The sequence below is a fragment of the Dermochelys coriacea genome, chromosome 1 (assembly GCF_009764565.3).
Source record: "Dermochelys coriacea isolate rDerCor1 chromosome 1, rDerCor1.pri.v4, whole genome shotgun sequence".
NCBI classification, from domain to species: Eukaryota; Metazoa; Chordata; order Testudines; family Dermochelyidae; genus Dermochelys; species Dermochelys coriacea.
Window position 1 is genome coordinate 192034101 of NC_050068.2, and position 15236 is coordinate 192049336.

Here is a 15236-nt window from a genome sequence, read left to right on the forward strand (position 1 = left end):
TGTTGGACGGTAATAGAAAACCCTCCATTTAAATTTGACGTTAGAGCTAACCACTGGCACTTTATTGTTTGTAAGAGCTTCCAACAATTAAGATAGCTCTCAAGTGTCAGCATTTTCCACTGTGTTATTTGTTTGTTTTAACAGCGAACAGACATACAATATGTACAGTACCAGGGGCTATTATGAGATCTTTTCTCATCTCATTGTGCATGTCTCTATCACTAAACACATTTACAGACCACCACAAGAAGAGACTATTTATTCGACACCACTCAGTAATAATTCATAAATATTTCAGCAAACTCTTTAAGTACAAAACTCTGCAAATCTGAATCAATTATGGATTCTTAGATAATCACATCACATGAAAAATTCATGTGTAAATGACTTCATTGCCACCATAAACAAAATCCAAGATGATCAGCTTTTAATTGTTACCTGTTGTTGCCTGCGATGTTTCTTAGCTGGAAGAGGAGGTGGTGTATCAGATAAAGGAAAAGGATCTACATGTGTAACCATGACCTCAGGCCAATGGACTGATGGAAGTTGAGCAATAGAGCGAGGAGAAAGAGAGTGAGGAAACACAAATCCAGAACAGAGAGATGATCTTAGCTTTATAGGAAAGAGAGAAATTACACACAGAGTTTTGTACTAGGAATTACTCAATACATGGCACACACAAGCTGCAGTTTATAACAATATTTCATTGAGAGAGTTTTGAATGAAAGTACACATTATACTGGAACTGGTAAGATAAATATTTAAATATTTGAAGCAATGTAAAAATGCTAAATACCAAATTTATTGGTAAACTATAGCAGTACAAAGATAGGAAATTTTTAGTCATAAAGTTACTCCATTTTTACAGAGGGGCTTCTCTATTTTTTAAACAATGTAAAGGTTGATATCAAGGCAAAAAGTGACAAACAAAGCACAAATAAGGTCAGAAAGAACAGATTGGAACAACAAAGAAAAGTGAAGGTATCGATCTATACCCAAAATATTAAAGATAGATATTACTTCTGCATAGATTCACCGCACAAAAATAAGCTACAATAAGATAGGAAATCAACGCTTCACCTCCATCATACAAATTATCATTATTATATGACTTGAGACTACTTTTCCAAAGGACATGCTACCCCTTCCTATTTGAAAGGCAATGATTTCACTTATTTCTGATAGGGCCATTCTTCTTAGCCTCTAAAATCCCAAATCCAAAACCAAACATTTTATAATTGGAGAATTCCTTTGGCCTTTCTGTCAGACGAACATCTGACCCTTCATTGCTAAGTCTACAGTTTGTGTTAGGGTTAAACTTATTACACTAGAAATTTAAAAAAAAAATAGCTGTGAAAGAATGATGTAAACAAAGGGAAATGTCTCTCAAACAAACCTCTTTATTTTGTGGCTGGCTCGCCAGCACAGCCGTGGAAGGCTCAGTGGCAACAGCATCAGCATCTGTGGGGGGCTGAGTGGAAGGGGATCTATTCGTGGAATTGCCATACAGCTCACTAATTTCACTTACACTGATATAACCCTAAAAGGAGGAATTCAGAAATTAAACACGAAAAAGGAGTAAAAGCCAAAAGACGTGCGAGAGTGTTAATGTATCCCAGTACAATGAAGGTTAGTTTAGAGTGATATAGCCAAATATCTGTGGTCTTATCAAATATTTCATTAAAGCAGTAATAACAATTATATTTTTAAAATACTGAATACTTCAATTTTGAAGAATGTTTTAAGTCATTCTAAATACATTTGTCTTACCAAAAGGCAAATCAACTGTAAGTGAGCAAGACACTTTATCAAAGTAAAGCCATCAGTGCTTCTTGTTTTGTTTTGGTATGTTTAAATTTGAACCACTTAGCTAGAGCTAAACATAACACTAGCATTTCCTCCAAAACAAAAGTCTTATTCATGGATGCTTAATGCTTAGGATTTTCCTCTGTTCACTTTTTTTTAAAAACCCATCCCTATTTATTTCCTGATAATCTTTAAACTAAATTTGTGGGGCCTGGATGGCTCATGGGATTGGTATTATGATGTGGTGGTGTTATTCTGTAAATTACTCTAATAATGGTCCCTTAAATTAATAGTGTCTTAAAGTTGCTTCCATCTGATGGCTGTTTGGAGGCTCATGTAAAATGGGTATCAGTCTGATTCCTAATGGACAAGAGTCCACATCTTAAAAGTAGCCATTGCAATTTGAATCTTTATAAGCAATCTTAGATGAGGAGGGCACAGGGCTGACTGAAAAAGTATGGAGGCGAGACACAATGGCAGGACAGTTGATATACATTTTCTGATGTCAAGAGAAATTCAGTGTCTAGTGCTGTCAAATAAATTCACTTCAAAAATAAAATACAGCTTCAATGCGCTGATTATAAAATCAGTCAAATGCCACAGCTCTTGTGGAGAAAGGCCATTTTAAAGGGGGGAAGTCACTGTTGAAATAGTGTCATAAAAAGTAGACAGAAATATATTTTTTTAAAAATGAAACAGTGAACCACTTTTAAGAGCAACAGATGGAAAGAATGGAATATGGTTATAAAACTGCACTGATTCATTAATACATGAAAAGATGCCCATTTTGGAATTCAGATGATCAGAACAGCTACAACTTATTGCTACTGTAGTTCTGCTTTTAAAAGGGATCTTTAGGAATGAGCAAAAGAATATTTTGGATGCAGAGAGAAGCATTGCAAAGACGCACTAGAAGATGGAGGATTTTATTCACTTAATCTCAAGCCAGATGTTATTCAGGAAACTCAAGTGTGATTCTAAGTTAAGGAAGCTGCCTTAGAGATCTGACAATTTATTTCAAATGCTAGTATTTTCTGTTTACAACAAACTGCAATCCACAGACACAGAAACTTCATTATGATGAGTTAAGATGATAAATACATTGATTCAATGTTGCTAAGATATGTACTGGCTGAATCACTATAAAAAATAGGGACTGTAGCTCGGCTCCCTTTGGACTTCTTTCCCAGTTTAAAGGCTGTGGGTTGTGAGGAATCACAATGGTAACCTCAGAGCTTTGGAGCTTCACAAGTGCAGCAAGATATAGGTTTTCCTTCACATTACTCCTAACTTACTCAATACCTCAACCAAAACTTTTGAACCTCCTCCCTTTTGACTGCCAACAATGATTAAATAAACAGAGCTACAACAGCTCAAAGTCTTCAACGCTGTGTTTAAATGATGAAAGGCTGAAATACACATTTATAATGGATTTTTTCTATCCCAAAAAAGGAGAAGTCAGTGGCAAAAAAAATGTAAAATATACAATATAAGAGCAAGAACACTAGAACTTAGTCGCACTTGTCCTTAGCTGTTTCTAGATCTCTCTTTCCTCGTGTCAGTTAGGTTCAAGCATTTATTTAGAGAAAAACAGATTCTCTAACAAATGCAAAATGGTAATATATCCAGGGCAAAAGTTTAATGAATGGGAAAAACATCTGTGAAGCAATTTTTTGGCTTAATTTGTATTTCCAGAAGTAACTCAGCTAAGTTTCCTAATCCTAGCAAGAACAGAATATTGAAAATCACATGAATCATGGATTGCATATTTTACAAGATTTGCCAAACTCTAAATCACTATTGCATACAAGGTTAATAAACATTAAACTTACCAGAGGTAGAGGAAAAGCTTACCTCTTTTAGACTGCTGGGACTGACAGGAAATCCTTTTCCTCCAGAAAGTCCAGAGTATTTCTTTTCCAGATTACAAAGATTCTCTTTTTCCTGTCAGGAATAGACATTGCGTTTATTTCAGAAATGAATATTTATCCACCTAAAATGAATGCCAGTTATTTATTTAAAGGGTATAAGGAAACCCTCTGGTGTGGTTAGAATTGCAATAGCAGTTTCAATTTTATTTATTTATAGCAGAACTGAAACTCTCCAGCAGTTCCCAACACACTCCTTTTGGCTTCAGTGAGCTTTGGATCACACCCTATATGTCCAATCGCAATTGCCAAAGATTGTAAAAAGCGACCAGTGATTTGGGGTGTCTGAGTTTTGGGGTTTCCAAGTTGACACAGTAAAGAAGCCTGACTCTTAAGGTCTGTCTCCAGCATACAGGTGAGATCAAGGTTTTCTCAGAGAACAGAATCCAATTCCTCTTTGTGGTCTAAACCAAAATGTAGTCCCCCAGGAGAAAGATACATTTTTTCATTCTAGAATTTTATTAGCCAGAAGCTGGTCATGGCAAGTAATCTGATTTTGTGGCCAATTACTGGCCCATTATATGTTGATGGTTTGGGAGGTGCAGAGGTTGTGCACGTTCCCAGATAGCCTTTGATGGGCGAAATGTTGGCATTTTATATATATATAAAATCTTAAGACAGAGGAACAGCTTTTGTTTACTATATTTCTAATGCAGAGACCTTGTTCATTGTGAGGTAATCTTTATAAAGCCTCTTATAAGACGAAACACCACTACAGTTTTTAGTTAGGAAACTGGCTGGTAATAATAAGGGTGGGTTTTTTTTAATGCTATTGGAAAACAGAAGCCTGTTGAGATAATTTTGTCTTTCTAACTTCCATGTAACAGTTGGATTTTTTTATATTGTTGTTTTTTTAAAAAATATCTTACAGAGAAAAGAAAACGCTTACTCTTTGCAGCATCATTATTAAGTTATTCTTCTCTTTTACAAAATGATCTTGTTCCCTTTGCGACTGCTGAACGATATGATTGGCTTGCTTTTTGAGAGCAGAAATCTTCTCCTAATATACAAATATAATAACCACATTTTACATATTTAAGTTTGAAAGGACAATATATGCAGCATGGATCTTGTTCAGAGAGTGCACATCCTAGCAAATATAACATATATATTTCATCCATAAACTTGGCAAAACAGAACTGTGATAATTAATACCTATTTCTTAAAATTAAGACTAACTACTGGAAAAGAATTTTTAACTATTAAAAATGTATGAATCTTTAATGTAGTACATAGAAAACTATTAAAAATGACAAGCTATCACTTTAATTTGTAAGAGGTTTCTTGGTCCTGCTTAGAGTCTCTGTAGGGAAGAATGCGATCAAGCAATCTGCAGAGAGCCAGCCCAGAGTAAGATAGGTTGAGTTGTGCCTGTTTTTTGGGTTCTTGTGTGTCATTATTCTGAATTCTAAGAAATAAAGTAGTGTTATGTTGCTACCTTCCAGCAAAAGTATTTATGCTCTAAGTATTGTGTGTGTGTGTATGCATATGGAAAGTCCCCTATCTGTGAAAATAAAGAATTGTTTTTTTCTCTTCTCCACCTTACAGTGCTATGCTACGAGGTCTTTTATCACATGATCATAGGACTAGGAACCAGGAAATCCTGAATTCTAATTCCTGATCTAACCTTACTTCTTCTGAAGTCTTGGACTCTTAATATCTCTGCCTCCACTGGCACCTCTGTGAAGTTAGGATAATAATATTTGTCTGAGGTTTAATTACTTTAAAATGTTTAAATGCTTTGAAGATGAAATGCACTAAGTGGCAAGTATCAGAACTAACAAAGAAATTTCTAAATGACAGCCAATCGCTCCATTAAATGGGGGGAGGATTCAGTAGGAACTAGACACTATGGAGAGTGGCTCCTTGTAAGTGCCATAGATAGGAGAACAAGGCAACATCAGCTGGGGGGGGGGGGACGGGCAGAGACAGACATTCTCAGTCTACTTTATTGTGCTGAAGTAGAACAAGTTATATTCTGCCATGATGCTGACATTTTACTGCATAATTTTCCATTTGTTAAAATACAGATAAGAGATGGGCAAGATTGAAGCAGCAATCAGGTTCATTTATTGAGGTTACAACGTTCAAATAAAAGCAATGATGGTTTGAAATTTTTTATCTCACTATACTCCAGGTTGTTCCACAATGAAGGGGAAAATTAAAACATAAGATCCTGAACACTACTGCCCTCATTTAAATAAATACTTGTTTCAGTACCTGTGCCTTGCCACATTGTTAGCTTATCCAACTCTGGTTTCATCTTCTACACTCCCTACTGCTTCTTATTGTCCACCAATGATTCTGGCTGCTTATGTCTCTTAGCCCATCCAGTTTTGTATGTTTGCCAAATAGCTCCATAAAACCATAAACATCTGAAGACCCACCTGATGCAATCAAATATTTCAGCATTAAGACTGCAACCTCACTCAAATCTATTTCTCCTGTTTCCGTCCCTAGGTTGGTAACTTCTTTGGCTGTTACATGCATAGGGCATTCAACTCTTTCTGAGTAGGCACTGTAGTGCACAGAGTAATAACAAACAGCAGTAACCATTAGTGGCTCTTCAACTGGTAAGCATAAAGCTGACATGGGGAAAGAGGGTTTGAATAATTTTTCTACCTTATACAGACAGAGCTGGGGAGGCCTGCATAAAAACATCAAGACAATACACAGTAGATGATCTGGGTCTTGATATATTGTGATTGCACCCCAGTATAAGGCTGGTATCAGGGGATGTGTCAGAGGGTGAATGGCCCTTTAAGGGGTGGTGGATCCAGCCCGACCTGTCTCCACAGAAGTACAAAATGAATAATGCCACATGATAGGCAGATCATGTGACTAAAGTCAGGCCTTTGGGGTGTAGACAAAAGAGAAGCCTTTAGAGACTCAAAGGGAAGAGAAGAGAGACTCCCTGTAGGAAGCCCTGGGAGTCACTACTCGATAGAGAGCAGGGAGAGATGCAGAGGAATAGGAGGGCTACAGGAGTTGCTTATACATAAAGACTCTCCCTAGCTCCTAGGCAGAGGGGCTGTAAGCCTGACAACATCGGGAGCCAGATAAGAAGACTGGAGCATGGAGGGCAAGTCTGCTACAGGGAAGTCTTGGCAGGGATAGGACTAAGACCATTGCACAAAAGGTCATGAGCCAGCTACGAAGGCTCTTTGGGAGTTCTTGTGTTTTCCTGTGAACTTTGTTAACAAACCCAGACCCCAAGGAGGAGTGTTCATTGACACACGAAAGCCTGTGTCGAAGTTATTGTGGAATCCAAGAGGGGAAAATGAGGTAGGAGCTAACCCAAAGCCAGAGACTGGGTAGGGGGTCCTGCTACAGGTAGAAATGCAACTTCTCACCTCATAGTAAATTTATCTTTAAAAGGTAAAGAGTAAAGTTAATAAAGGTGATTACGGTAAAGGTTCTGCTGCCCATCATCATATTATCAGAGAACTTCCTATATAATGTAGCAAGAGTGAATTCCCTAGTGCAGTTGTGGGCAACCTGCGGCCTGCATGCGGCCCAGAGCAAGCTGATTGCAGGCCGTGAGACATTTTGCGGATGTTGACCGTCCGCAGGCACGGCCCCCCGCAGCTCCCAGTGGCCGCGGTTCGCCGTTCCTCGCCAATGGCAGTTGTGGGAAGCATGGCCGCAGGTTGCCCACCATTGCTCTAGAGGATATAATGAATAGCTGGCTCTCCTACCTTTTAAGGATATAGCCTTGCTTGGGATATTTTTTGTGGTTGTGTTTATTTGTATTTTTATTTTATTTTATTTTGGGGGTGGAGATGTGTTTGTATTATAGGACTTTGTTCCTTAGTTTAATTTAATTTTTGGAGAGCAGTGTGATTGGGAAGATGGGGTTGTCATCATTATGAGTGTCATTCTTGCTATGATGTTTTTTGAGAGAAAGGTTTTGTAATGTTTCCTATGGACAGTCTACCTCTGGATTCAACTAAATCCCTTTTATGTGCACCAACAAAGAAACAGGTAATGGTGAAACAACAGTGCTCTGACTTTTAAAAAAAAAACCCAACACATCAAGCAAAGAGTTGAGTTTTAATCCTTTTACCTTTCTACTGACAATGCTGCGCTGATATTCAGCTACTTCACGCAGGAGCTGTTGTGTCAGGTTCTCTTTCTCCTCATCTAACCTGCTCTCATGTTCAAGTTGCTGAAACTCCAGATCTTCAAAGTGTTTGCTTTCTACATCCAACAGATCAGCATCCTTTAAAGACAAGCAAACATACAAACACACACACAAAAATTTTGCATTTACAGTGATCAGAGAACTGTTACTTAACAGCATTAAATCTCAGGAAAAACTTCCTAACTGTAAGACCAGTAGGACAATAGAATAGACTGCCTAGGGAACTCCTTCACTGGAGGTTTTCCAAAGGAGGCTGGATAGCCATCTGTTTTGGATGATTTTTTAGACATAACAAATTCTGCATCTTGGCAGAGGGTTAGACTAGATGACCCTTGCAGTCCCTTCTAACTTGGTTCTATGAATCAGTCTAAAAGGATTATTCAATTTCATTCCATAAATCTGTCTGAACAAATACAAACTTGTTGTCTTTAATTAGCATTACCATCATCATAAACAGAAGTAAACATGGCTGATCTTTACCTTGGGGTTACTTCGTCAATTACTCCCAACATCCCACTATTACACAGAATTCTATTTCACAGGAATTAAACATGAAAAGATGGAATCACCTATGCATATACCACATTTGAAAGAACTTTCTATTCAGAACAGGTTCTTATAACATGCTCATCACCAGAGTGTCTGAGTGCTTTCCAGTAGTGGATTAAACAAAGTGACTGACATCTGTCATGTTTATTCTTTCATCCTCTCCCCAAGGGAAGAAGTGCATGCAGTGGAATGTTTTGTTTTGGATTTTTTACATATAATATAGATACATACACACATTGCTATCTATTTGTTTATCTTAGAGAAGGCAAGGTCAAAGAAGTGCACCTTGCACTTGGAGTGGAAGGTGATCAGGTTTATGATGGTTCTTAGTTTTTAGGGAGTTCATTTCACAGTCTTGGACCAGCCCTAGAGAAAACTGCTTCCTGCACAGATAAGCTTTACCCTAATGGCAGAAAGTCCCATTGTCCCAGAGGAGCACAGCTGTTGGCCACAATCTTCATCCCAGAGCCTCAGTTGATGTTTCAGATATGCTGAGCTCACGCCACGGAACTCCCTGAAGGTTAGGACTGAAACCTTGAATCTGATTTGATAGTCTATGGAAAGACAGTGTTGAGAGCAGAAGACTTGCAGTAGCCAATGCTGATGAGGAAACATGCTGCAGCATGTTGTTCAAGTTAGAGTTTCCTAAGTGCTGAAAACTTAAAGCCCAGCTATATCACATTGCTGTACTCCAGCTAAGAGTGAACAACTGAGACCAAGTCAGCCTCTACCAGGAGGGGGCTGAGTCTCCTAGCCCGTCAAAGATGATAGAAGGACGGAACATAGTGGCAGTAGTGCACTAAACAGCACATTGGTTCATTTTGTCTCACTAGCCCTTTCAACAACCACATGTGCCTATTGAATAGAAGATGAAGAAAAACAATTTCCAAATGCTAGCCTCAGAGATCTCGGAGAGAAAAGAACCCCACTATGCCATTTTTACAGTCTTTTATACCTAACTATACTTTAACTTAGACTGTACTTTAACTTTGTTATGTTACAGGCAATAAAGTCAAGTTAGATTGTGTAAGTATTGACGAAAATGCAACTCTGCCACTGCAAAGAATGAAAGAGTAACTCAGATATGTAAATCAATTGTGCAGACACATAACCTCAGGAATGACATTTTCAATGCATGATTCAGATTAAAAACCAAATTATGTATTGAAGAAAATAAGTATGCACAACAGCACACAGAGACCAGTTTACAGTGTGGCAAAAAAGCAACAGATAATTGTGTCAAATAGCAACGAGAGTTAAGTGCTAATATAGTTTATCCTAATTATCCTAATTACTGAAACCACATATTTGTCTTTGATTGTTCAGTTACAAGGTGATGCTCTAATGTCCATCTAAACATCACAATTCTTATCAGCTTTCACATCAACCAACAGGCACAGGCTGTTAATTATGTGTGACTGGTCTACAGCTTTTTAAATAGTACAAAAAAAAATTTAATCCACTGATTTGCATTCTACTCAATTGTCACCATGCAACATATTAATTAAGAGTGCACTGAAACAAATACTTAACCCTCACAACTAAGCTGCAAAAAGTTTGCAGATGCTTCTTTGTATATCTGAGATAGAATATATTACAATTAACTTAGCCATAAAAAAAAAAAAGTTTGTGCAATCTTGAAACTTGCTACTGACCCTCTTCAGCTGCTGCTGTAACTGTTCCCTCATGGATTCAGGGCAATTATCAAGCTGGGTCTTCTGCTCGGAGTAAAGCTCCTGAAGCCTCTCTAGTTTTTCCCTTTCAGCATCAAGCTTTATTTTTTCCTGAAGTTTGAACCAGAAAATAAAGAACAGAATTACCTTCAAACCCAAGCAGTTGTTAGCAATTATGGTAATTAATGAATTCTAAAACTCTAAAAAGCCTAATCATGTAGTTCAAAGACAGATATTCACTGTTAGTAGAAATTGCAATGAAAGGGTGTAAAGTTGACATAAAACAAAAGTTAATCATGACAGTGAAGTAATTAATTCTCTTCCTAGTCCTTGTTCTTTGTGTATAGGAGTTACATTCCTCCCACTCCCATGCTCAAAAGGCATTGGCTCGCCCTGTCCTGTCTTTCAAATCTAATCTAAATCTTTCTTATCTAGTAAAAAATGGTTAAGGAAGCAGCAGGCATGTTAGTCTGATAATGATAGAGTGAAGTGAAAAATAGTTTTTGCAAAGAGCAGGGTGAAATATTATATATACTCTGGTTGTACAGGGAAACTGGAACTCTCCAGATGAGTAAACTACCTGTCTACTTCCTGAGCACAGGTTAGCAAGCAGTAAAAAGATTAAGTGATGCAGATTACAGTGAAGAAATATGTTTGGGACAGGAAATTCTGTTTCAGTAGCTAAAACATACTGAACTTGTTCAATTAATCCCATCGGGAACTGTACCCTATTCTCTAGGATGCATATAAGGCTGCTTTACATACTCCTCCCTGAAAACTCCAGCAGCATCCCTCTATATATCTTCTTTTCTTCTCTCCAGAGTACATGACATTATTTAAGGTAACTAACTTCAGCACTGGCAAACATACTTGGTACATTCCCCTAAACGTTCTTGTAACGTGTCTGGAAGGAACAGGATGCCTGACATGCCATAGAAAGTGGCTGCCAGAACATGTACGTTCCAGAAACCTTGATAGGGTAAATTAGTCTCTAACAGAGGATACCCATCAAGAACTATCTTCACCTATGAAGACAGCCAGGTTTCTTAACACTATTTTTTGGCAGCTGCTGCTCACAGACTCACTCAAATATTGTTCAATCCCTGCTTCTTCTCTTCCCCTTTGAGTTACACATGGGCTTCTCATTTCCCAGCAGACCTCCATGTCTTCTTGATATTTTAGGTGCCCTAAATGTTCCAGCCTCTTTCTTTGAGCCTTCCAAGGACAGTTGAATTCTGGACTGCTACAATATCCAGTCATTTGTTCTCTTCTCCATCTTCTTTTTCTCTGTCTTCTGAAAACAAGTGCCTCTTTTCAGCAGCTCTTCACACTCAGGTTTTGAACACCTTGAATAGACACGTCTCTCGCCATACAAGATCTTCCGTTTCATGAGCGCTGAATGCTCTTTCATATTCTCTTCATTATTACTGAAACAGTCCTCAAACCTTCACAATACCATTGAGATGAGGAAGCAAAATTATTTTGTTTGATTAATCTCCTTATATTCTCCTCTCCTCTAAAATGGGGAATATCACTTTCCCATGACAGGTTATTTGTTTGTTTTTAATGTTTACAATCAGGTCTCATGTGAATTGAAATGCTTGTTTTGGTCCTTTCTCAGGCCATGCTATCAGGCCACCGAATTGTCCAGAACAATGGACAATTTTCACAAACTAAATAAAAACCGAGAGATTGAACCATCATATTCAGTCACCTGGACTCCGCACCCTCATCCGTATTCTCAAACAACATAAGCAGAGCTCACTGACAAATACAGAGCAGTCCCAACTTAACTGAGGTCACACAATGAGATAGCAACATATAGTTGAGAGTAGAATCCGGGAGACATGACTCCTAGAGCTCAATCCCTCATCTACTTATTGTCAACTGTTCTGAGATCAAACTCATTCCACACAGGCCACCAAACAGTCATCAAATTACTGCTGTCACTACTAGCCCAGAATGAGGAAGACAGAGTATCTGTCAGGATTTTGACAGGACAGTCGGGATCGAGGTCAGAGGAAGTCAAACCTGAGGTTGAGAGTAGCAGAGGAGTTTGTAGTCAAGTTCTAGGCTGGAGTTGATATCAAGGATCAGAGTCCAAATCAGGTTTCAGAGTCCAGGTCAAGAAGCGAGGTCCAAATCAAGCTGAGGTTGAAGCCAGGAATTCAAGAACTGGGAGCAGGAAAGGTCATGACAGCAATAGAAGATCACTGCTATTGCCCAGACAGTTCCCGGAATGCCTCTTGGGTTTATATAGGGTGGGGAGCCAATCAGGAGCCATGAAGCTGCTGCCTGTCAGACCCCTTGAGGCGGAACTTCCCATGATCTGTATCCACAGTGGGTAGTGGCTCGTGGAGCATGAGCTGGTAATAGCTGCTGCTGGGTGACAGCATGGTGGTGTCTGCTACCTGGTAGCTATGGAAGCCTGGGTTTGAGACCTGTTGGGCCTTACAGTGGCTCACATTCTGAGTCAATCCTTCCCCCCAACACAAAAGGGAATCTAAATATTTCACAAATCAAAATCCAGGTCTTCACAACCATAGCTGTCAGTTTCACATTAGTCCTAGACACAATCAGATTGCTCTTCTCTTCCTGATCCCACCCACATAGCAATCTACAGCAACAAGAATTACTGCAGCCTTGAGCAAAGTTTCATTTCTCCAATAATAGCTTCCTGGAGATCCAGGCAACCTAACCGTCACACTAGTTCATTCAATAATAGGCAAGTCAATCTAAGTGTGAACAGCTAACATCAGCAAGTATATAACTCACTGAGGACCATACCAGAAATATTATTACTTCCATCAATAAACCAGTAAGGTACTCCTTGAAGTCTGAAAGTAAATGATACCCATCTCTTCTATTTATAACTCAGGAAGTTCTAACATCCCAGCAGACTAGTTCACTTGTGCAATCATAGCAGGAAATGTCACCTTAAGCATTTATAGGCATTATATGTTTTGCAGCCCTTTGGAAAATTCCACCAGCACTACTGACTTTGCATTGGTTTAGTTCACACACTGATAATCTGATGAAGAAGTGAACTGAATAATAAGTTCTCTGCACTTCAATAGTATCTTCCTCCTAGGATCTGAAAGAGCTTTATAACCATAGATTAAACCTAATGGCCCTGTGAAGTAGGTACTAAGGTCCAACATACTGGATGTGATACAGACTGTTTAAGTGAGCTGTCCAACATTACAGTCAGTGACAGAGCTGTCACTAGAACTTATATGTTCTGGCTCCCTGTGCTGCCCTTTAACCACATAAACATCCTGACTTTAAAGGATTGCTGAGATTTTAAGAGAAGGTTTGGAAAACTTGTAGGAGAAAGATACAATTTAAAATGGCATTGACCTAGCTAATAAATGTTCTATTGTTATTTTATACACTGTGGTACCCCTCCCACCCTCTCTGTGCTCTACTCCAAAAAATTTATTACACAGCAAAGCTATAAATGTGAGTTAAAGCTAGCTTCAACACAGGGAGAGCCAGAAAGTCAACTTCTGTCTGTTAAAAACCTTCCCCACAATTCCAACTGCTTTCCAAACTTCAGTCTTCATTCCATAACAAAATTAGATTCAGATGAGTTGCCCTTTAATCAACACATATTTCTGCAGGAGAAAAGGAAAACCCAGGAATGAGACGTGTTGCCCTGCCATATTTTCCATTTTGGACCATATTCCACCTTCAGATACAGGTGCTCATCTCCCATTGAATCTAACTGTATCTTTGGGGGGGAATTTGGGGCATTTCGGAGCACCCTTGAAACAGATAATTTTGCCCATTAACCAGTTATGGGATACATAGCTGGTATATTTATTACTTTGAAATGTGAAGCAACCTTGATAATTAAATCTAAGGTATTTGTGATTTGGACACTTATTTACTGATCTTGTAGGTCATTCAACACAATCTTTCTTAGAAAACTGACCAACAGAAACACCAACATCTGTATGCAAGCTATTACATTTTCTCTATAAATTCAAGATTTAAGAGGACACTGCAATAAGGTTAGTAAGCCAGAACTTCAACCACCAGCTTTGTTTTGGATGGCCACAGCATGACACATTCTGTGCATGATGACTTTGTTCAAGTGAACCAGCAAAGTATTAATAGCACAAACAAAAAATACAGGATACAGGATCCTTAAATAAAAGCTAAACATGAACAGTACAATATAACTGGCAACCCAAAATTAACCCAGCATTGTGCGTTTGTTAGGAATTGGCCATTTAGAATCGCAGCCTGGATTTTGATGTAGTACAGCCTTCTGTTTTGATGATATTAGAGGGGGAAGGATTTGATCAGTTGTCTTTCCTTGTACCTCACAATTTGGGGGAGAGGAGAAGGACAAGCTGGGGAGAAATTTTAAAAAATAATGAGTGGAAATTATAAAAAAAATTGCTCAAGGTCATTGTGAAAGGTTCAAAGGTCTGACTCTGCTGCCTTAAAAAAAAAAAAAAAAAAAGAAAAAAAGAAATGTTATTTGACATGAGAAACACAACAAAGAAGAAAGAACAAAAAGGCAACTCTACATGCAATAATAAACGTACACAAAAGATCTCAACACAGAGTCAACTCTCCTACTTGAATTACTCCAATGTGAAATACCTCAGGATCTGCAACAGTCAGGAATCCAAACCCACATCCGTTTAACACTGTTCTAAGATAGAAGACTTTATATGAGGATGTCATTCCCATCATACTTATTACCAGTGATGAGCTGCCAAAATCTTAACTGGTTCCCTCCTCACCCCACGAGGGGGTCGTGCCCCCCCCCGCTCCCCGGGGACTCCTGCCCCATCCAACCCCCCGCAGTCCCTGACATGACACCCCCCCAACCTCTGCCCCATTCACCCCTGTCCCCTGACCGCCCCCAAAACTGGGCAGGAGGGTCTTGTGGGCCACCATAGTGGGTGCCCACCCCGCCCCTAAGAGCCAGAGGGACCTGCCGGGGGGTGAGGTGGGGAGTCCTGGTGGTGCTTACCTGGGGCAGCTCTCAGGAAGCATCCGGCAGATCCCTCTGGCTCCTAGGGGCGGAGGAGCGTAGCTAGGGGGAAGCAGGGGGAGCGGCAGCTCCCCACACTGATCACATCAAAACTGGTGCCTTATGCGCCGACTCCATGGGTG

At 39.2% G+C, this 15236-nt stretch overlaps 1 protein-coding gene across 9 annotated transcripts in view; it reads right to left on the reverse strand.

The window, feature by feature from the left end:
* Nucleotides 1-15236, reverse strand: part of PHLDB2 (pleckstrin homology like domain family B member 2) — a 114226-nt gene that overhangs the window by 33336 nt on the left and 65654 nt on the right. For 4 of the 9 annotated variants that reach the window (XM_043510427.1, XM_038378823.2, XM_043510417.1 and 1 more), the window contains 5 exons: nt 10083-10211; nt 7801-7956; nt 4624-4734; nt 3661-3750; nt 1397-1540 (listed from right to left, as the gene is read on the reverse strand). In XM_043510427.1, the coding sequence (XP_043366362.1) occupies nt 1397-1540; nt 3661-3750; nt 4624-4734; nt 7801-7956; nt 10083-10211 (630 nt within the window). The remainder of the gene's footprint in view (nt 1-1396; nt 1541-3660; nt 3751-4623; nt 4735-7800; nt 7957-10082; nt 10212-15236) is intronic. The other 5 variants (XM_043510449.1, XM_043510442.1, XM_038378857.2 and 2 more) reach the window with 3 other exon arrangements.